Consider the following 21,716-nt stretch of genomic DNA (forward strand, 5'->3'; position numbering starts at 1 on the left):
GCCTCAAAGTTATCAGAGGAAGCAGATGACAAAGCAATGGACAGGGAGGAAAGCATCTAAGTTATCAGAGGAAGCAGATGACAAGGCCGTGGATAGGGAGGAAAGCATGCACAAGGCAGTGTGAAGAGGGAGGTGTGGAGAAATCACCTTGGCTCTGCACAAATGTAGGGACAGACAAGAATTTACAACAGTTTATAGGGGAAAAAGAAGAACCACACACTCTCTGACATCACAGTGTAAGTCAGCACAAAATATAAGAACTCTCCAATGGCTTTGGAAGGAGAAATAAGTCTAAAAATGAAACTGTGCTGATACATGACAACTAGCAGCATTGTTCTGGACACAGAACTGATATTCAGCATTTAGTACTGATAGAGAATAGGGATAGGTTTAAGTGAGAAAAACACAGAAGCCAAGAGCAGGTTAAAAACAGCATTTCAGTGGGAAGGAAATAAAATGTAAGACTTAAAACTTAGTGCAACTTTTACTTCAAAGTCTTCAAGATGACATGAGCAGCACATACACTCATCTTTGACCACCATATTACAGTACATACCCCGCTCTTTCTTAACATTTCCATTGTAGAACTGATCTCTCCAGACCGGATCATCACTTACAACAAGGCTGATAAACAGAACAAAAAGAAAAGGATACGATTGATTCCAGATCAATAAGCCGTTGTATCACTTTATATCATAGATATCTATAAAATTATTTTATTTTCCAATAGCAGGGCATTCTGGATAGCAGGGAGGGGGAACTGTGGTTGGCACCGGGTGGTATTCTCACTTATCAGTAAAAAAAGTGGTGTTCAAATGCCCATTTTTCAGCTTATAATAAGTTAGTTTTATTCACCAAAAACGCTGCAAAAACCTTAGTTTGCATTTTTGCACTTTCTCATTGCTTTTTATGGTTGAAAAAAAGCTGTAAAACGCTGAAAAAATTGCTGCAGATTTGCAAAAAGCCGCAGTTTTTCAATTCATTTAGGAAAAAAAATGGCGTGCATGAGATTTCTGAACTCTCACAGCTTTTGCGGGTAGTGTAAAAAGAAGCTTTTAATTTGTATAAACAATGTTGCAAAAAAAAAAAAACACATAAAAAATAAATGCAACGTATGAACATAACCTTATTATAAATTATTAAGAAGTACATTATTAGACATTATCCCCATCCCTAAACAAGAGCTAATGGATGCCACTATAGCATAGGCATTACATATAAAAATCAGTGTTAGGGTCTGTGCACACGACATCTTTTTCAGGTGGATTCCACCCCATACCCGCCTGAGAAAGCGCTAAATAAACATGAAAAATAATGAGCATTTGCACAGCATTGTCAAAACCACTTGCTGTGCATATGTTTTGTCACTTTTTTTTTTTTTTTTTTTTACATCTTTTAAGAGGCTTTTATTTTCCCAACACAATCTGTCCGGGGAGAGTCAGGAGGTCCCCATACACATTGGACTCTCAGCCGATCGCAACAATATTAGTGGGTTTAGCCGACTTTAGTCTAACGTGTATGGAGGCCTTTAATATTGCTGGTTCCTATGACACGGCTGCTGCTATTAGGTCTTCATGCTGTATATAAGAAAAGTAATTGGTTCATAAGACGCACACAATATAAATGGCAGCATGTACCTTGCGGCTCTGCTGGTGGGAATGCCCAAGTAATGCATGGCCTCGCTGCACAGGAACTCCCTTACAGAGGAGCGGAGCACTGCTCTCCCATCTCCCCTTCTAAAACAACATAAAATAAGGAATATTTAGGCATGACGGACTTATTGAAGAATTTTGGTAAAGATCCTCCATCATAATGTACAGCTCCGTGCAGCGCAAGTCAAAATAAGTGGATGGTATTTTCAAAAAGGAAGAGTTTTCTGCTCCATTTTTAAGAGTATGCTGCGGATTTGCAAACTCTCACCGCTCTCACAGATAGCCAACCCAACAAGTTTTGCCTAAACAGGCTTCCTCAGTGGGCTGTGGTCCAGACCTCTGAGGAAGCCTGTTTAGGCGAAACTTGTTGGGGTAGCTATGTGTTGATTTTAGTCAGCTCCAGTGATACCTATATCACGATCTGTATTTAAAAAAAAAAATGTAATGTTGCAATTTTCACACCGGCCACTTGGGGCTATTTTAGATTCAGAATTCTAGCTCTTTACAGAAGACTTTTCAGAAGTCTCATTACCATCAGAGGCAGGATTACAATGACAGGTCACACTTCTATATACAGCTGATAACCCACTTCCACCAATCACAATAGGCAATCTCTCTTCCTCCCTTCCCAATGACTTGGGCACGCGCTCATTAAATGCTTCGATACAAAACATAGGGTCGCAGTCAGGTTATTACTGCTAATGTACATGTAAATTTCTTAAAAGACCATAAAGTTAAAGTCTTAAAAAAGCCTGGTGGTCAGTGAGAACATTGCAAGATTTCTTTCTCTTTTTTGTAGCACAAATTGTGATAAGTTCAATAAAAAAAAACAAACATTAAAAAAAAATACATTTAACATAAAAATCTGATTTAAACCGTATGTCATTTTCTGATGACACATTGCCTATAAAAAAAATCAAAACTGAATGACAACCAATAGGGCAATTACTACAATTCACCTTCAAGTGCGTCTCACTAAATTAGAATATCATCAAAAAGTTAATTTATTTCAGTTCTTCAATACAAAAAGTGAAACTCATATATTATATAGATTTGTTACAAACAGAGTGATCTATTTCAAGTGTTTATTTCTGTTAATGAAAACACAAAAGTCATTATCTCAGTAAATTAGAATAATTAACAAAAAAACACCTGCAAAGGCTTCCGATGCATTTAAAAAAGGTCCCTTAGTCTGTTTCAGTAGGCTCCACAATCATGGGGACGACTGCTGACATGACAGATGTCCAGAAGGCAGTCATTGACACACTCCACAAGGAGGGTAAGCCACAAAAGGTTATTGGTAAAGAAGCTGTCTGTTCAGAGTGCTGTATCCAAGCATATTAATGGAAAGTTGAGTGGAAGGAAAATTTGTGGTAGAAAAAGGTGCACAAGCAACCGGGATAACTGCAGCCTTGAAAGGATTGTTAAGAAAAGGCCATTCAAAAATTTAGGGGAGATTCACAAGGAGTGGACTGCAGCTGGAGTCATTGCTTCAAGAGCCACCACACACAGACGTATCCAGGACATGGGCTACAAGTGTCGCATTCCTTGTGTCAGGCCACTCATGACCAATAGACAATGCCAGAAGCGTCTTACCTGGGCCAAGGAGAAAAAGACCCGGACTGTTGCTCAGTGGTCCAAGGTGTTGTTTTCAGATGAAAGTAAATTTTGCATTTCATTTTGAAATCAAGGTCCCAGAGTCTGGAGGAAGAGTGGAGAGGCCACAATCCAAGCTGCTTGAGGTCTAGTGTGAAGTTTCCACAATCAGTGATGGTTTGGGGAGCCATGTCATCTGCTGGTGTAGGTCCACTGTGTTTTATCAAGACCAAAGTCAGCGCAGCCGTCTACCAGGACATTTGAGAGCACTTCATGCTTCCCTCTGCCGACAAGCTTTTTGGAGATGGAAATGTCATTCTCCAGCAGGACTTGGCCCCTGTCCACACGGCCAAAAGTACCAATACCTGGTTTACACACAACAGTATCACTGTGCTTGATTGGCAGCAAACTCGCCTGACCTTAACCCCATAGAGAATCTATTATAGAGAATCTATGGGGTATTGTCAAGAGGAAGATGAGAGACACCAGACCAAACAATGCAGACGAGCTGAAGGCTGCTATCAAAGCCACCTGGGCTTCCATAACACCTCAGCAGTGCCACAGGCTGATCGCCTCCATGCCACATTGCCGCATTGATGCAGTAATTGATGCAAAAGGATCCGACCAAGTATTGAGTGCATTTACTGAACATACATTTCAGTAGGCCAACATTTTGGATTTTAAAATAATTTTTCAAGCTGTTGTTATAAAGTATTCTAATTTACTGAGATAATGACTTTTGTGTTTTCATTGGCTGTAAGCCATAATCATCAACATTAACAGAAATAAACACTTGAAATATAGTATATAGAGTCATTACAAGCAGAGTGATCTATGAGTTTCACTTTTTATATTGAGGAACTGAAATAAATTAACTTTTTGATGATATTCTAATTTAGTGAGAAGCACCTGTAGCTTTGCCAGAGTGTTGAATTTTGCCATCTAATAACGAAATATATTAGCTTACATTAGTAGTAAACTAGACAGATGCGGACACGATAAGGAGCCTAAGGCCACGTTCACACGTTCAGTATTACATCAGTATTTGTAAGCCAAAATCAGGAGAGGAACAATCAGAGGAAAAGTATAATAGAAACACGTCACGACGTCTGCATTTATCACCCACTTCTGGTTTTTGCTTACAAATACTGATGAGTAATACTGACCGAATACTGAAGGTGTGAACGTGGCCTAAGAAAGCTGGGTTGCAATACTGATGACAGTGATGGTCATAATGGTTGTCCTCTATATAATTAAGAATCAGCTGGAAACAATTTCATACGACTTGACAAAAGTGGACAATCCAATAACCTCAAATTACTGGTGTGTTACTTTATGTGTTTCTTAGTTCTTCTAGAACAGAGCGGCAGCTTATACTATTCTCATAAGCAATAAGTAATACAAACCTAAGGGAAAGCAGCAACAGAAGAAACAAAAATAGAAGTGCATTACCTCCGAGTGTATTAGACCTGGGATTTCTGTGGTGCATTGAATTATTTACATGGCTTGAACTGGTGTATTGTTGGGGGAAGGGAGGTTTGTTATTTGGGTTTCTCCTTAGTATAGTATTACATATATACAGTATATATATATATACATATATATATATATACAGTATATGTAAAGATGATCATATAAAAGGTTGATATTGCAATCAAAAGCTAAAATGATACTGTGAAGGCAGGTTATATATATTGTGACAAAGTCACTGGCAAAGTACTAGAGGGAAGATGTGTAGCACTAAGATTGCTAGCTCCAGTAATATAAACATAGAAAAAGTGTTCCAGCACACAAAGTATTGAAATCAGCCATCTTTAATGCTAGGGTTATTAAACACCTGTAGAGAGGGAGGAGTTCAGAGAATAAATTCCCAGCCTTTTAGAGCATTTGGTGTGGGGTGGGTCTGGAGGAACAAGCTCTGGAGCTGTGGTGTTCATGTAAAGGAAAGCTAAACCTTGGGTTCTTAGTTCCTGAAGAGGGCGGTTACCCATTGCAACAAGGACTGAGCCTAACAATATGTTTTGTTTTTCCTGTTAGGCCAGGAAGGCCGTGTTTGTTTTGCTAACATTTCAGTGGTTTATGCAGTGCTCTTAATAAACCACAGAAGATTTAAAGAGACAGTGTTCCTGTGTCTACCTCTATGTGCAACCAAGTGAACCGACCTACCACAGTTGGTGGAAAATGCGGGCAAGATCGCCAGCAGCAACAGAATGTTACGGATCCGGGTGGTGGAACCACTGTGCTGCGGTGCAAGGAGGGACCAGAGGGGCGTAACTAGGTATCAACTCGGACTGACCAAGGTCGCACGGCGGCTCAATCGACTCCGTGAACCAGGGAAGGACCGAGCAGAGGAACCAGGTACAACTCTGGGCCTGTCCTTGTATGGGAGCAGGTGACTCCCAAGGGTAACTGGCAGGAGCCTCCGGGTAGGCATGGCAGGTAACTGGTAGGAGCCTCCAGGCAGGCTGACTGATAGGCACGGCAGGTAACTGGTACGTTCTCCGGGTAGGCAGACAAGCCAGGCCCATAGACAGACTGGCAGGTTTGGATCGTAGGCAGACCATCGGGCTGGAGAGTACACTTGGCTGGCGGAGACAGGTAGTCAGGCTGGCGGACTGGACTGGTAGTCAGGCTGGCGGACTGGACTGGTAGTCAGGCTGGCGGACTGGACGTCAGGCTGGCGGACTGGACTGGTAGTCAGGCTGGCGGACTGGACTGGTAGTCAGGCTGGAGGACTGGACTGGTAGTCAGGCTGGAGGACTGGACTGGTAGTCAGGCTAGCAGCGGGACCTGAGGGCTGAAGCAGAGTTTAGGACACAAAGCTACAACCTTGCACGGGCACCTCTATTTTGGAGGAGGTGCCTTTTATATGAGAGGTCCTCCGGCCATTGGCCGGGGACTCCTTAGGACAGCGCGCGCAGCCCCTTTAAGAGGGAGGGAGCAAGCGCGCGCCCTAATCACAGTGCCCGGGAAGCTGCACGCGCCGGCAGCAGCAGCAAGAAAGCCGGAAGACGCCGGGCCGGGAGCGCGGCGGTAAGGGGGACGGCATCTCTGCCTGTCAGGGGGCAGAGACGCCGATACTACACAGCATCAGAAGCAGCTCCGACAACAGCAGCAGCAGATTGATTTACTCACAGAAATGGTTCGTGGCACAGCGGCAGCTCTGACTCCATTGTCAGCTGATGATTTCTCTGTCCAGAAGTGGGTGAGGAGAGCCTATCAGAAAATGACCCCAGGTGACGACATAGAGACCTTTTTAACCGTTTTAGAAAGGGTCGCCAATAAAGAGAAAATCCCACCAGAGTAGTGGCCAGAAGTCCTGGTGCCATACTTAATGTGGGAGCCACAAAAGGCCTACTATGATTTGGCCTTACAGGATGCCAATGAATATGAAAACTTGAAAACAGAAATTTTGCCGCGCTTGGGGTGACAATGTCTGTCAGGGCACAACAGGTCCACTGCTGGACATGTCACTGTAACAAACCCCCTCGCTCCCAAATGTTTGATCTGCTGCACTTTGTCCAAAAGTAGGTACAGCCAGAGTCCTCTACCCAAGCGCAGATGGTGGAGCGCGTTGTAATGGACCGATTCTTGCACTCTGTTCCAAGCCCGATGCAGACCTGGGTTGCCAAAGGAGATCCCCAAAACACAGATGACTTGGCAGACTGGTCGATAGGTATCAGAGGGTTGACGGGTCCGTGGGGAGGCAACCCATTCCATACTGGGGGCGGAGGTTAAAAAGGGGATGGGGTGTCCAAAGTTCAATGGGGCGGCAGAGGTCATGCCAAGGCCCTCATCGGGGGATGTAATTTGCTGGAGATGTCATGGTCCAGGTCATATAGCAGCCCATTGTCTCCTGACCACCAAGCAAATGGACTGTAGCCCACGTTGGTGTTTCTTCTACACACATCCAGCTTGCAGTGTGGACTGTCCACCAGGCAAGGGTTTCGAAGCTTGTCCTGTAAAAGTGAATGGCCTGCAATGAATGGACTACTAGACTCAGGGAGTTTGGTGACCTCATGAGGGCTACACTCCTTCTCCAACTGCTCACTGGGAAGAAGGCTGGCGTCCGCTGCATTCACGGGGATGCTAAAGACTATCCGTTGGCCAGAGCGGTCATTGAAACGGCCCAGGGTACTGAGTCCCATGAGGACGGTGTGATCCCAGATTTGTTGCATCCAATTTATCATAGGCTGGGACTTTGTGTTGTTTTGGGACTTGTGGGGGAGAGGCGGAGACCTCGATTACTTGGGTAAGAAACGGGTTGACCCTTAAAAAAGTCTCACCAACCTCAGAGTCTGACAGGTTTCCCTTCTGTGTACTGGGAGATGAGAAGAAAGTAGAATCCCCGGAGACAGACATTCCTGAGATCGGGGTGACCAGAGAAAAATTTGGGTTCACCCAACATGGTGACCTATCTCTAAAAGAAGATTTCAATAATGTAACAGTTATAAACGGAAAAGCACAGGAGTCGGGGGCTGACACTAGGTTTCCCTATTTCATGTTGAGTGGGGACTTGTACTGGGTTACTAAGGTGAGGGAGGAGATAGTGGAGCAATTGTTGGTACCAGGATTCTATAGACAAAGGGTGTTGACAGGGCCCATTCACATGTCTTGGGTGGCCATCTGGGGGTGGACAAAGGATCAGGTTCAGGCATTTCTAAGAATGGGGGGATGCTATCAGAGGTATATCCTGAATTTCACCATGATAGCCGCACTCCTGACCGACCTTCTTAAGAGCACAAAAACGTCAATGGCCAAATGGCCTGTTGAAGCAGAGATGGCGTTCCAAGAGTTGAAACTCAAGGCTACAGATCTTCATCTTTCATGTGGAACACGGCCTGTGAAGCTGCACAGTAACGCAGACACCCTGTTGAGACTTCCATATTTGGACACTGAAGGTGCCAAAACCTATGGCTTTGGGCAGAGGAGGGGGAATATGTGACAAAGTCTGTCAAGTATATACTCCTTGAGGCTATGGAGACCGATGGCATGGGTCAGAGTGAAAATAAACACAGTATATCACGTCTCAATAAGTATATTATAGCAATCAGGATTTAGTAATAAATGATAAGCAAATACAGTCTCTAGAAACAGATCTGATGTCTTGTACGAACCGATAAGTATTCAAGGTCCAGAAATGCAAGGTCCAAAGATCCAGAGCCCGGACTGGGCTCCTTGCGGGGAACAAGCCGTAATGGGGATAGATGCAGGGCAGATCAGAAAGAGTTGAATCTTCAGACGAACGGTAGATAAGTAGCAGGTGGGGAACCCCGATGATGAGAAGAGGCAAGTACAATACAAGTCCTCCAAGCTTGGCAACAGGTGAAGCACGAGATACACAAGCAAAGGTATAGTGGACGGAGTCCCTTTATATATCCAGCAAGCAGGAAGCAGGAAATGTCAGACAGGAGACAAGATGGCCCCCGTGAAGCTGTCAACTCCATCTTGGATAAGGGCAAAACCAGGCAGAACAGGTATATCGTTAAGATCCTTACAAAGTCACTGGCAAAGTACTGAAGGGAAGATGTGTAGCACTGAGATTGTTAGCTCCAGTAATAGAAACATAGAAAAAGTGTTCCAGCACATGAAGTATGGAAAGGGGTTAATCAGACATTTTTGGTGCTAGGGTGATTAAACACCTGTAGAAAGGGAGGAACTCAGAGGATAAAATCCCAGCCTTTTAGAGCATTTGGTATGGGGTAGCTCTGGAGGCACAAGCTCTGGAGCTGTATTGCCTTGTGAAGGAAAGCTAAACCTTGGATTGTTTATTCCTGAAGCGGGTGGTTACCCATAGCAACAAGGACTGTGCCATAGTTATATTTTGCTTTTCCTGTTAGGCCGGGAAGGCCGTGTTTGCTTTACTAACATTGCCATGGTTTATGCAGTGCTCTTAATAAACCACAAAGGAAGATTTAAAGAGACAGTGTTCCTGTGTCTACCTCTATATGCAACCAAGTGAGCCAGTCTACCACAATATATATACAGTACAGACCAAAAGTTTGGACACACCTTCTCATTTAAAGAAATTTCTGTATTTTCATGACTATGAAAATTGTACATTCACACTGAAGGCATCAAAACTATGAATTAACACATGTGGAATTATATACTTAACAAAAAAGTGTGAAACAAATGAAAATATGTCTTATATTCTAGGTTCTTCAAAGTAGCCACCTTTTGCTTTGATGACTGCTTTGCACACTCTTGGCATTCTCTTGATGAGCTTCAAGAGGTAGTCACTGGAAATGGTTTTCACTTCACAGGTGTGCCCTGTCAGGTTTAATAAGTGGGATTTCTTGCCTTATAAATAGGGTTGGGACCATCAGTTGTGTTGTGCAGAAGTCAGGTGGATGCACAGCTGATAGTCCTACTGAATAGACTGTTAGAATTTGTATTATGGCAAGAAAAAAGCTGCTAAGTAAAGAAAAACGAGTGGCCATAATTACTTTAAGAAATGAAGGCCAGTCAGTCCGAAAAATTGGGAAAACTTTGAAAGAGTCCCCAAGTGCAGTTGCAAAAACCATCAAGCGCTACAAAGAAACTGGCTCACATGAGGACCGCCCCAGGAAAGGAAGACCAAGAGTCACCTCTGCTTCTGAGGATAAGTTTATCAGAGTCACCAGCCTCAGAAATCGCAGGTTAACAGCAGCTCAGATTAGAGACCAGGTCAATGCCACACAGAATTCTAGCAGCAGACACATCTCTACAACAACTGTTAAGAGGAGACTTTGTGCAGCAGGCCTTCATGGTAAAATAGCTGCTAGGAAACCACTGCTAAGGACAGGCAACAAGCAGTAGAGACTTGTTTGGGCTAAAGAACACAAGGAATGGACATTAGACCAGTGGAAATCTGTGCTTTGGTCTGATGAGTCCAAGTTTGAGATCTTTGGTTCCAACCACCGTGTCTTTGTGTGATGCAGAAAAGGTGAACGGATGGACTCTACATGCCTGGTTCCCACCGTGAAGCATGGAGGAGGAGGTGTGATGGTGTGGGGGTGCTTTGCTGGTGACACTGTTGGGGATTTATTCAAAATTGAAGGCATACTGAACCAGCATGGCTGCCGTAGCATCTTGCAGCGGCATGCTATTCCATCCGGTTTGCGTTTAGTTGGACCATCATTTATTTTTCAACAGGACAATGACCCCAAACACACCTCCAGGCTGTGTAAGGGCTATTTGACCAAGAAGGAGAGTGATGGGTTGCTACGCCAGGTGACCTGGCCTCAACAGTCACCAGGACTGAACCCAATCGAGATGGTTTGGGGTGAGCTGGACCGCAGAGTGAAGACAAAAGGGCCAAGAAGTGCTAAGCATCTCTGGGAACTCCTTCAAGATTGTTGGAAGACCATTTCCGGTGACTACCTCTTGAAGCTCATCAAGAAAATTCCAAGAGTGTGCAAAGCAGTCATCAAAGCAAAAGGTGGCTACTTTGAAGAACCTAGAATATAAGACATATTTTCAGTTGTTTCACACTTTTTTGTTAAGTATATATTTCCACATGTGTTAATTCATAGTTTTGATGCCTTCAGTGTGAATGTACAATTTTCATAGTCATGAAAATACAGAAAAATCTTTAACCCCTTAATAACATCTGACGTACTAATACGCGTCTGTGCCCTGGGACTTAAGAGCCAGACCCGTATTAGTACGTCATGGCGATCGTGCGCGCACACAGGCTGTGCGGGCGCGATCGCCGCCGGGTGTCAGCTGATTGTCACAGCTGACACCCGGTACTATGTGCAGGGAGCGGTCCTGCACCGCTCCCAGCACATTAACCCCCGCGATGCTGTGATCGAAGTCGATCGCGGCATTGCGGGGGCAAGGGGAGGTGATCGGCGATACTCACCTCCTCTTCCGGCTTCCAGCGCAGTCTGCAAAGGCTTCCCGGGTGTTGCCATGATGACCCGATGTCGTCATGACAACATCCGGGTCACCAGAGAGCAGGAAGATTGCTTGGGCATGCGCAGTGCATCTCCAAGCAATCTTCACACTGTGCACTTCTGACAGCCTTCATGGCATAGGGATGGTGCTTCATTCCTGTGCCATGCAGACGATCAGAAAAAAAAAAGTGAAAGTCCCAGAGTGGGACAAAGTAATAAAGTGTATAAACTGTGTGAAAGTGGGAAAAAAAAGAAAAAAAAATGTGCAAAAATATTATAAAAAAATAAAAAAAATAATACACCAAAAATAAAAATATAATGTACCCATCAATAAATATTATTATAAAAAAAAAAAACAATAAAAGTACACATATTTGGTATGGCCGTGTCCGGAACAACCTGACCTATAAAACTATCCCACTAGTTAACCCCTTCAGTGAACACGGTAAAACAAAAAAAAAAAAAAACGAAGCAAAAAACAATGCTTTATCACCATACCGCCAAACAAAAAGTGGAATAACTCGCGATCAAAAAGACGCATATAAATAAAAATGATACCGCTGAAAACGTCATCTCGTCCCGCAAAAAACAAGCTGCCATACAGCTCCATCAGCTGAAAAATAAAAAAGTTATAGCTCTCAGAATAAAGCGATGCTAAAAAATATTTTTTTCTATAAAATAGCTTTTATTGTGTATAAGCGCCAAAACAATAGAAAAATGATACAAATGTGGTACCGCTGTAAACGTACTGACCCGAAGAATAAAGCTACCTCATCAATTTTACCACACGCGGAACAGAATAAAAAAAAAAAAAAAAAAACAATTCCTGAATTGTTGGTTTTTGTTTATTCTGCCTCCCAAAAATCGGAATAGAAAGCGATCAAAAAATGTCACGTGCCTGAAAATGGTACCAATAACAACGTCAAGTCATCCCGCAAAAAACGAGCCGTCACATGACTGTCTGCCAAAATCTGGAAAAATTATAGCTCTCAAAATATGGCGATGCAAAAACTAGATTTTACAAAAAATTAGTCTTTTAGTGTGTGACAGCTGTCAGTCATAAAAACCCCATATGATTCTGGCATTGCTGTAATCACACCGACCCGAAGAATAAAGTCGTCTAATCACTTATACCGCACAAGGAACGGCGTCAAAAATAAACTCTTGGGTTAGGATTGGGCTAGGGTTAGGGCTGGGTTTGGGGCTAGGGTTGTGCTGGGGCTAGGGTTGTGCTGGGGCTAGGGTTGTGCTGGGGCTAGGGTTGTGCTAGGGCTAGGGTTGTGCTAGAGCTAGGGTTGTGCTAGGGTTAGGACTGGGGTTGGGATTTTTTTCAAAAGTAAGAAAAAAAGATGACGATATGGCGACTAGTGTTGAGAGCAAGTGCTCGCTACTTGAGTTTGCATCGGGTGCTCTGGTATGCATTGAGTATCGTGGGTATTTGAGTGACATGCTCGAGTCTCTGCCCCATATGCTTCGCGGCCAAAAAACTTTACGGGGATTGCCTGCCATGCACGAGCGATCCCCGCATGGTTTTTTTTGGGTGTCTAATAACCGTGAAACATGCGGAGCAGGGACTCGAGCATGTCACTCGAGCACACGCTATACATGGTGCATACCTGAGTACCCGATGCAAACTCAAGTAGCGAGCACTTGCGCTCAAGAATAATGACAACTTATTCAATATGATGACCTAATGTAAACAAATTCTGTGCCGTACCTCTGGGTTCAAAATGTTCACTATACACCTTAATAAAATCCTTGAGGGGTATAGTTTCCAAAATGGGGACACTTGTGGGGGAGTTCCACTGTTTAGGCACATCACGGGCTCTCCAAACGCGACATGATGTCCGCTAACAAATTGAATGGAAAATCGGCTCAAATTGTTAGCGGACGCCATGTTGCGTTTGGAGAGTCCCTGTGTGCCCAAACATTGGAGCTCCCCCACAAGTGACCCCATTTTGGAAACTAGACCCCCCAAGGCACCTATCTAGATGCATAGTGAGCACTTGGAACCCCAGGTGTTTCACAAATTGATTCATAAAAATGAAAAAGTGTTTTTTTTTTCACAAATCAATTTGTGAAGCACCTGGGGGTTCCAAGTGCTCACTATGCATCTAGAAAGGTGCCTTGGGGGGTCGTTTCCAAAATGGGGTCACTTGTGGGGGAGCTCCAAAGTTTGGGCACAGAGGGGCTCTCCAAACGCAATGTGGTGTCCGCTAACAATTTGAGCCGATTTTCCATTCAATTTGCTAGCGGATATCATGTTGCATTTGGAGAGTCCCTGTGTGCCCAAACATTGGAGCTCCCCCACAAGTGACCCCATTTTGGAAACTAGACCCCCCAAGGCACCTATCTAGATGCATAGTGAGCACTTGGAACCCCAGGTGTTTCACAAATTGATTCATAAAAATGAAAAAGTGTTTTTTTTTTCACTTTTTCATTTTTACGAATCAATTTGTGAAGCACCTGGGGGTTCCAAGTGCTCACTATGCATCTAGAAAGGTGCCTTGGGGGGTCTAGTTTCCAAAATGGGGTCACTTGTGGGGGAGCTCCAAAGTTTGGGCACAGAGGGGCTCTCCAAACGCAATGTGGTGTCCGCTAACAATTTGAGCCGATTTTCCATTCAATTTGTTAGGGGATACCATGTTGTATTTAGAGAGTCCCTGTGTGTCCAAACATTGGAGCTCCCCCACAAGTGACCCCATTTTGGAAACTAGACCCCCCAAGGCACCTATCTAGATGCATAGTGAGCACTTGGAACCCCTAGGTGCTTCACAAATTGATTCGTAAAAATGAAAAAGTGTTTTTTTTTTCTTCACTTTTTCATTTTTACGAATCAATTTGTGAAGCACCTGGGGGTTCCAAGTGCTCACTATGCATCTAGAAAGGTGCCTTGGGGGGTCTAGTTTCCAAAATGGGGTCACTTGTGGGGGAGCTCCAAAGTTTGGGCACACAGGGGCTCTCCAAACACAACATGGCGTCCGCTAATTATTCAAGCAAATTTTACAATCAAAAAGTCAAATGGCGCTCCTTCCCTTCCAAGCCCTGCCGTGCGCCCAAACAGTGTTTTTTCCCCAAATATTGGGTATCTGCGTGCCCAGGGGAAATTGCACAACAAATTTTGGGGTCCATTTTTTCTTGTTACCCCTGTGAAAATAAAAAAAATTGGGTCTAAAGTAACATTTTTGTGAAAAAAGTTAAATGTTCATTTTTTTCTTCCACATTCAAAAAATTCCTGTGAAGCACCTGAAGGGTTAATAAAGTTCTTGAATGTGGTTTTGAGCACCTTGAGGGGTGCAGTTTTTAGAATGGTGTCACTTTTGGGTATTTTCTGTCAAAAAGACCTCTCCAAGTGACTTCAAATGTGATGTGGTCCCTAAAAAAATGGTTTTGTAAATTTTGTTGGAAAAACGAGAAATCGCTGGTCAACTTTTAACCCTTATAGCTCCCTAACAAAAAAAAATTTTGGTTCCAAAATTGTGCTGATGTAAAGTAGACATGTGGGAAATGTTATTTATTAACTCTTTTGTGTGACATATCGCTCTAATTTCAGGGCTTAAAAATTCAAATTTTGAAAATTGCAAAATTTTCAAAATTTTCGCCAAATTTCCATTTTTTCACAAATAAACGCAAGTGATATCGAAGAAATTTTTCCACAATCATGAAGTACAATATGTCACGAAAAAACAATCTCAGAATCAGGGGGATCCGTTGAAGCGTTCCAGAGTAATTACCTCATAAAGTGACAGTGGTCAGAATTGTAAAAATTGGCCCGGTCATTAACGTGCAAACCACCCGCGGGGCTTAAGGGGTTAAATGAGAAGGTGTGTCCAAACTTTTGGTCTGTACTGTATGTGCAAGTTATTGTTTTATAGATGTTGTGTATAACAAATGTTTTATATCCTGTATGTTTAATAAAAATGATCTGATTAAAAAAAAAGTGCATTACCTGGAATACGGGGTATTTCCTGATCCCTTTAACTGAAGTTCCCATCTTTCTCCATACCTGCCAAAAAGAGTTTACATAGTTAGATAGACAGATATATGAGATAGATACACAGCCTTTTCTTGCTGGATCCATTAGAAATAAACGACTACGGATGCCGCATTAACAGATCCGTTGCCCATTCACTCCAATGTGAAAAACACAGATCCAGCAGAGATCAGTTAGTGAATAACGGACTAAAAAGTTGTGTTAGCACAACTTTTTTCCTAACGAATTTTTGCTGAATCCGTTCTGACGGGTCATTACTGGACATGTGAACATAGCCTAACCGGCAGAATGAGTCTAATATTAGGCCAAGTGATAAGTATGTAAATTACAAGACTTTTATTTAATATAGTGATATGAAGAATAGAAAATACTTAAAAAAATGTTAAAAAAATACATTAAAAGACATAAAACCGTTCTAAAACAACAGGGCATTTTCTGATGACACATTCCATTTTTCCAGCAAAAATCCGTTAACAAAAAAGTTGTGCAGACACAACTTTTTTGTCCAGCTAAAAAAAAAAAAACAGATTTCAACCAGATCTGTATTTTTTAACATTGAAGCCTATGGAAAACGGATCCTTTAATTAGCCATCAGGTTTTCTTTTATTCGAAAAGGATCCATTTTTTACTTGCTGGATCAGTTTCAAATGAGAGAAAACCTGCTTCTTGTAGATTTTATTCCCCTTATTTTTAGATTTTTTTTTTTTTTATTTATTTTTTTACACATATTTACCTTAAGCAAATTCAATAAAAAAAAAGTCTGATGTTCTTGTTGGGATCAGTATATCTGCCCTGATTATACCCAGGACTTCAAGTTCTTAGATGTGCACATCAAGAGGGCGACCCCTTGTGGGCAAAGGACAAATCTTCTTGATTTAAAAGTTTTTCGGCAGAGGTTAAAGCTGCAGGTTTTTATTGTATTACCAAGGATTTTATCCGACACCAGCAGCCTGTGACTGTCAGGAAATGTTGGGAGTTGTAGTTTCACAACAGCTGGAGCAACTCCATATTATATGTTAGGAAACTGAATTTGTAACCCTTTTACTACGAAAACCTGGGCATAATGCTTGTCAAAGAGGAGAGAAAATATTTTTCATATTTTGCTTTATTCAGGGAGCACAAAGCAAAAAGTAGTTGACTTATTATTAAGACAGAAATGACAAATTATTGAAAAAAAAAGAACATAATGCAATAAATAAAACCGAATAATAATATGGTAAATTAAATTTACAGGATTAGAAAAACATGACTGCTTTCTCTAAAAAACAATACCACTCTTGTCCGCAGGTTGTGTGTGGTCCTATTCCCTTCATTGGAGCTGAACTGCAATACCAGACACGACCTTGGACAGGTGTGGCGCTGTATAATTTACACTTATGCGCCTTCATAAATTAAAGATACTGTGATTCTATCAGACACGTAATTGTACGTTACCTGTTGATGTAAGTGGCAATTAAATGTGCTCTGCCATCTCCCAGCTGGCCGGCCCAGACACCAAACTAAAAGTGAACAGCGCAAAAAAGAAAACATAAAAATAAAAAAAAAATAAAAACCAATCTGCAATACGTTACCATGCCCGCATTAATAATTTTTATAAGGACATCATACATCTAGGTCTAGAAATTCCCATATGACAATGTATAGTCACCTGGTGGCCTCCGTATCTGTGCGCCAGAGGAACAAATCCTGAAATTGATTTACCCCCGCTAACAAACTCTATGAAATCATTTGTGTTGGCAACGGACATGTCCAGATCCAGCAGATTCTCCAGCACAGCCTGAAAAATAATAATCCAAAGAGTTTACAAGCATGCCTAGATTGACCATAGATGATGGCCTGCAAGGAGATTAACCACAGGTGATGGACTGCAGAGGAGATCGAGCACCAGTGATGAACTGCAGAGGAGATCAACCACCAGTGATGAACTGCAGAGGAGATCAACCACCGGTGATGGAGTGCAGAGGAGATCGGCCACCAGTGATGAACTGCAGAGGAGATTGGCCACAGGTGATGGACTGCAGAGCAGATCGACCACCAGTGATGGAGTGCAGAGGAGATCGACCACCGGTGATGGAGTGCAGAGGAGATCGAGCACCAGTGATAGACATAGACTGCAGAGGAGATGGACCACCAGTGATGGACTGCTGAGCAGATCGACCACCAGTGATGGACTGCAGAGGAGATTGGCCACCGGTGATGGAGTGCAGAGGAGATCGACCACAGGTGATGGACTGCAAGGAGATCGACCACAGGTGATGGACTGCAGAGGAGATCGACCACCAGTGATGGACTGCAGAGGAGATCAACCACCGGTGATGGACTGCAGAGGAGATCAACCACCGGTGATGGACTGCAGAGGAGATCGATCACCGGTGATGGAGTGCAGAGGAGATCGGCCACCAGTGATGAACTGCAGAGGAGATTGGCCACAGGTGATGGACTGCATAGGAAATCGACCACCGGTGATGGACTGTATAGGAAATCGACCACCGGTGATGGACTGCAAGGAGATCAACCATAGGTGATGGAGTGCAGAGGGGATTGACCACCAGTGATAGAGTGTAGCGAAGATCGACCACCAGTGATAAGAGTGCAGAGGAGATCAACCACCGGTGATGGAGTGCAGAGGAGATCGAGCACCAGTGATAGATATAGACTGCAGAGGAGATCGACCACCAGTGATGGACTGCTGAGCAGATCGACCACCAGTGATGGACTGCAGAGAAGATCGGCCACCGGTGATGGACCGCAGAGGAGATAGACCACCAGTGATGGACTGCAGAGCAGATCGACCACCAGTGATGGACTGCAGAGGAGATCGGCCACCGGTGATGGACCGCAGAGGAGATAGACCACCAGTGATGGACTGCAGAGCAGATCGGTCATCGGTGATGAACTGCAGAGGAGATTGGCCACCGGTGATGGACTGCAGAGGAGATCGACCACCGGTGATGGACTGCAAGGAGATCAACCACCGGTGATGGAGTGCAGAGGGGATTGACCACCAGTGATGGAGTGTAGCGAAGATCGACCACCAGTGATGGAGTGCAGAGGAGATCGGCCACCGGTGATGGACTGCAGAGGAGATCGCCCACCATTGATGGATTGCAGAGCAGATCGACTATCGGTGATGAACTGCAGAGGAGATCGGCCACCGGTGATAGACTGCAGAGATCGGCCACCGGTGATGGCCTGCAAGGAGATCAACCACCGGTGATGGAGTGCAGAGGAGATCGACTACCAGTGATGGAGTGCACAGGAGATCGACCACAGGTGATGGACTGCAAGGAGATCAACCACCGGTGATGGAGTGCAGAGGAGATCAGCCACCAGTGATGGAGTGCAGAGGAGATCGGCCAAAGGTGATGGACTGCAGAGGAGATCAACCACCAGTGATGGACTGCAGAGCAGATTGGCCATCGGTGATGAACTGCAGAGGAGGTCGGCCACCGGTGATGGACTGCAAGGAGATCAACCACCGGTGATGGACTGCAGAGGAGATCGACCACCGGTGATGGACTGCAGAGGAGATCGACCACCGGTGATGGACTGCAGAGGAGATCGACCACCAGTGATGGACTGCAGAGCAGATCGGCCATCGGTGATGAACTGCAGAGGAGATCGACCACCGGTGATGGAGAGCAGAGGAGATCGGCCACCGGTGATGGAGTGCAGAGGAAATCGACCACCAGTGATGGACTGCAGAGCAGATTGGCCATCGGTGATGGACTGCAGAGAAGATCAGCCACCGGTGTTGGACTGCAGAGGGGATTGGCCACCAGTGATCGACTGCAGAGGTGGCCGGATTTTTAGGCAATGAACAATAAACTATAGAATTCTTGAGAATGGAGATGAAAAATAAGTTTTTACAAGTTTTAACTTTGCAATTTTAACCATGTTGGGATAGCGAGAGAGTGTATATATAATGGCTGCAAAGACCACCTCTTGTTCTGGAGGTCTCATTTAATTCCGGTTTCCCATTTATTTCCAGTTTAAGACGGCCGTATAAATTAGAGGGAGAGAGGACCGCAGCACGCAGACTGGCCGGCGGCTCTCCAGACCCGATCGTGGCAGCTGCATAGAAATACATGAAGCTGTCAGGCTCAGGTCAGAATAGCCGCCGGCCAGTCCGTGCACTGCGTTCCGATCTTGGTCTGGCAGTCTGACTGCGCCCTTAAACTGTAGATAATCACATTTCAGCTGTAGGATTGTGATTGCAGCTCTGGAATATAACGCAGCCTGTAATTTAAAAAAGTGATTTCAATGTTATGTAGGTGAAGTCTCTCTATCAACTAGAAAATGATGCTCAGAGGGAACATGTGCGATTTCTACTTACAGGACTGTCGCTTACCTCCGAGACTGCAACAAGATGTACGTCCGACAGGAATGGAGTAGGGTAGACACGAGAGAAGATGCAGTTTTTCACTTTTCTTACATATTTGCCTCTGATTGAGTCAATTGGTAATTTAGCTGCAAATAAAAAATGCAAATTCCTAATTATGAGAATCTATAGGGCCACGTGTATACGATGTCTTTTACAGACGGATTCTGATGCGGAAAATGCATTGCTATGTAAAAACGACTTCTTGTGTATACTTTCGGGCTTTTCAGCATCTTTTTTTTTACCACTTCGGGTTTCTAAAAACTCCGAGCGGTTGAAGGAAATAACCTGACTATTCTTCTGGTGTTTTCCACTTGGAAGATGCTCTTTGCGTTACAATACAAGTCAATGGGAAAGCAATAATGAATGGGGACCTATGTGTGAACGCAGGCTAAAAAGTAAAGAAGCAGTCGTACCTAGATCGTCATCCAGCGATGCGCTCCATATACCCATAGAAGATACTTTCACCTTTATTACACAGGATTCACTGTTGTTCAGTGTGTTAATGAGAAAGGGCGTCTTGCTGTTCTTTGCGTTCTGATCCGCGGTCAGACAGTATACTCCATATATTACCCATATACTAGTTACAGCAATAGAGCTGCCCTGCGCCATGATGGCCTTTTCCCATTTAGTCAATACTTGATCCTTTACCAATAAGACGGTCGGCCATCAGCTGCTTCATTCTTCCTCTGCTGGGAAATAAGAGCGATCGTTACTGTGATACATTTAGGCTAAACAGCAAATATTTCAATAAGAATGTCCACGATTTGTCTGAGACTCTGTAGCGCATGTGTTTTAGATTTGACTGTATATGCAAATTGCCTCTCAAGAGATGAAGAAGACTAGAACTCTATAGCGCCACCTGTTGGAAGCAGCGATCCTGCAAGTCATTATCGACCCTTTAATGAGTCTTGCAATATAACTTAGGATAAAATCCAAATCAGAATCTCAATTTGCAGTCACGGTCTTTCAGGGTATTGCCCCTCATCAGTGCAAAGTATGAGATCTGATAAGGCTAGGTGAGAGCTCTGGACTGGGGTCTAAGAGGTAACATTTCTCCTTGTGGAGAGTGACAAGCCAGGCCTGGCATGCCAATGTAAGGAGGCTTATTCGCCGTATTTCCCAGAGGAGCATTGACGGCGAATAAGCCTCCTTACTCTGACATCCCAGAGCTGGTGTGTCACTCTCCATAAGGAGAAACGTTACCCCTTAGACCTCAGTCCAGAGCCTCTCACCCAGACAAATCAGTTCTCATACTTTGCACTGACGAGGGTCAATACCCGAAACACCGTGTCTGCAAATTGGGATTCTGATTTGGCTATTATCCTAAGTCACATTGCACGACTCGTTAAAAGGTTGATTGTGACTTATTTGATCGCCTTTCTGTAGAGGCAATTTGCAAATTTAATGTCCCAGAGGAGCATTGTACAGCGAATAAGTCTCCTTAGACTGGCATGCCAAAGCCGGTAAGTCACTCTCCACAATTAGAAACACAACCCCTTAAACCTCAAATTTGACTGTAAAAACACGATTTTCAGACAGACCATAAAGGCAAGTTCAGTTAGGGTCCGACCTGTGTTACCCCCACAAGGGAAGTCAAATCCCCAATCAGCATGAAATCACCAGTCACGCTGCATCAACACAGCAGAAAAGAAGCTGCTGCCCTGCCGATGTAACGTCAGCGGAAGCCGCAGAATTACCGGCAGATCTGTTACCGCTCAGAGATCGATGCTGACCACAACAGGCAGGTAGTTAGCAAGTACCTGCCTGTTAGTTCTTAGATCCATAGTAAAAAAAAAAATTAAATAGTCCTGGATAAGCCTAAAATGATTACACATGTGTCATGTCTAGTCACCCTACCTGGTGTCCACCATCTTCCTGCCTCTTCCTCTCCTTCTACATTCACGATGGCCGCTGCAGTGGCAGGGGGAGCTCAGTAGTAAGTCTGAACCATGCCTTCCCTGCATTGGGGTGCTTCAGACTTACCACTCTGTTCCCTACTGCCGCAGCCATCTTGGATGCAGGAGGATCGGAACCTTAGAAGGAGGCGAGAGGCAAACAGAAGGCACTAAGCTTTAAAGGGGTTCGACACACCCTGACTCTTCAAACAAGCGGCACCACCTAATCTGTATGCGGCATGTTCGCTACTAATCATAGACATCTAATCTCCACGCACAAATCGGCTGCCATTGCTTTTCAATGGGTAGTCA

At 44.0% G+C, this 21,716-nt stretch overlaps 1 protein-coding gene across 4 annotated transcripts in view; it reads right to left on the minus strand.

Moving 5' to 3' along the window:
- Positions 1 to 21,716, minus strand: part of LOC141265018 (protein adenylyltransferase SelO-like) — a 45,328-nt gene that overhangs the window by 22,432 nt on the left and 1,180 nt on the right. For 3 of the 4 annotated variants that reach the window (XM_073677538.1, XM_073677541.1, XM_073677542.1), the window contains exons 2-8: positions 19,923 to 20,195; positions 19,477 to 19,595; positions 16,774 to 16,902; positions 16,560 to 16,624; positions 15,081 to 15,137; positions 1,638 to 1,736; positions 557 to 624 (exon numbers count right to left, since the gene is read on the minus strand). In XM_073677538.1, the coding sequence (XP_073533639.1) occupies positions 557 to 624; positions 1,638 to 1,736; positions 15,081 to 15,137; positions 16,560 to 16,624; positions 16,774 to 16,902; positions 19,477 to 19,595; positions 19,923 to 20,118 (733 nt within the window). In that variant the 5' untranslated portion in view covers positions 20,119 to 20,195. Of the gene's footprint in view, positions 1 to 556; positions 625 to 1,637; positions 1,737 to 15,080; positions 15,138 to 16,559; positions 16,625 to 16,773; positions 16,903 to 19,476; positions 19,596 to 19,922; positions 20,199 to 21,716 lie in introns of all 4 variants that reach the window. The other variant, XM_073677539.1, reaches the window with a different exon arrangement.

The sequence above is a fragment of the Phyllobates terribilis genome, unplaced genomic scaffold (genome assembly GCF_046119375.1).
Source record: "Phyllobates terribilis strain yellow unplaced genomic scaffold, ASM4611937v1 Scaffold_4__5_contigs__length_816908805, whole genome shotgun sequence".
Classification (NCBI taxonomy): Eukaryota; Metazoa; Chordata; class Amphibia; order Anura; family Dendrobatidae; genus Phyllobates; species Phyllobates terribilis.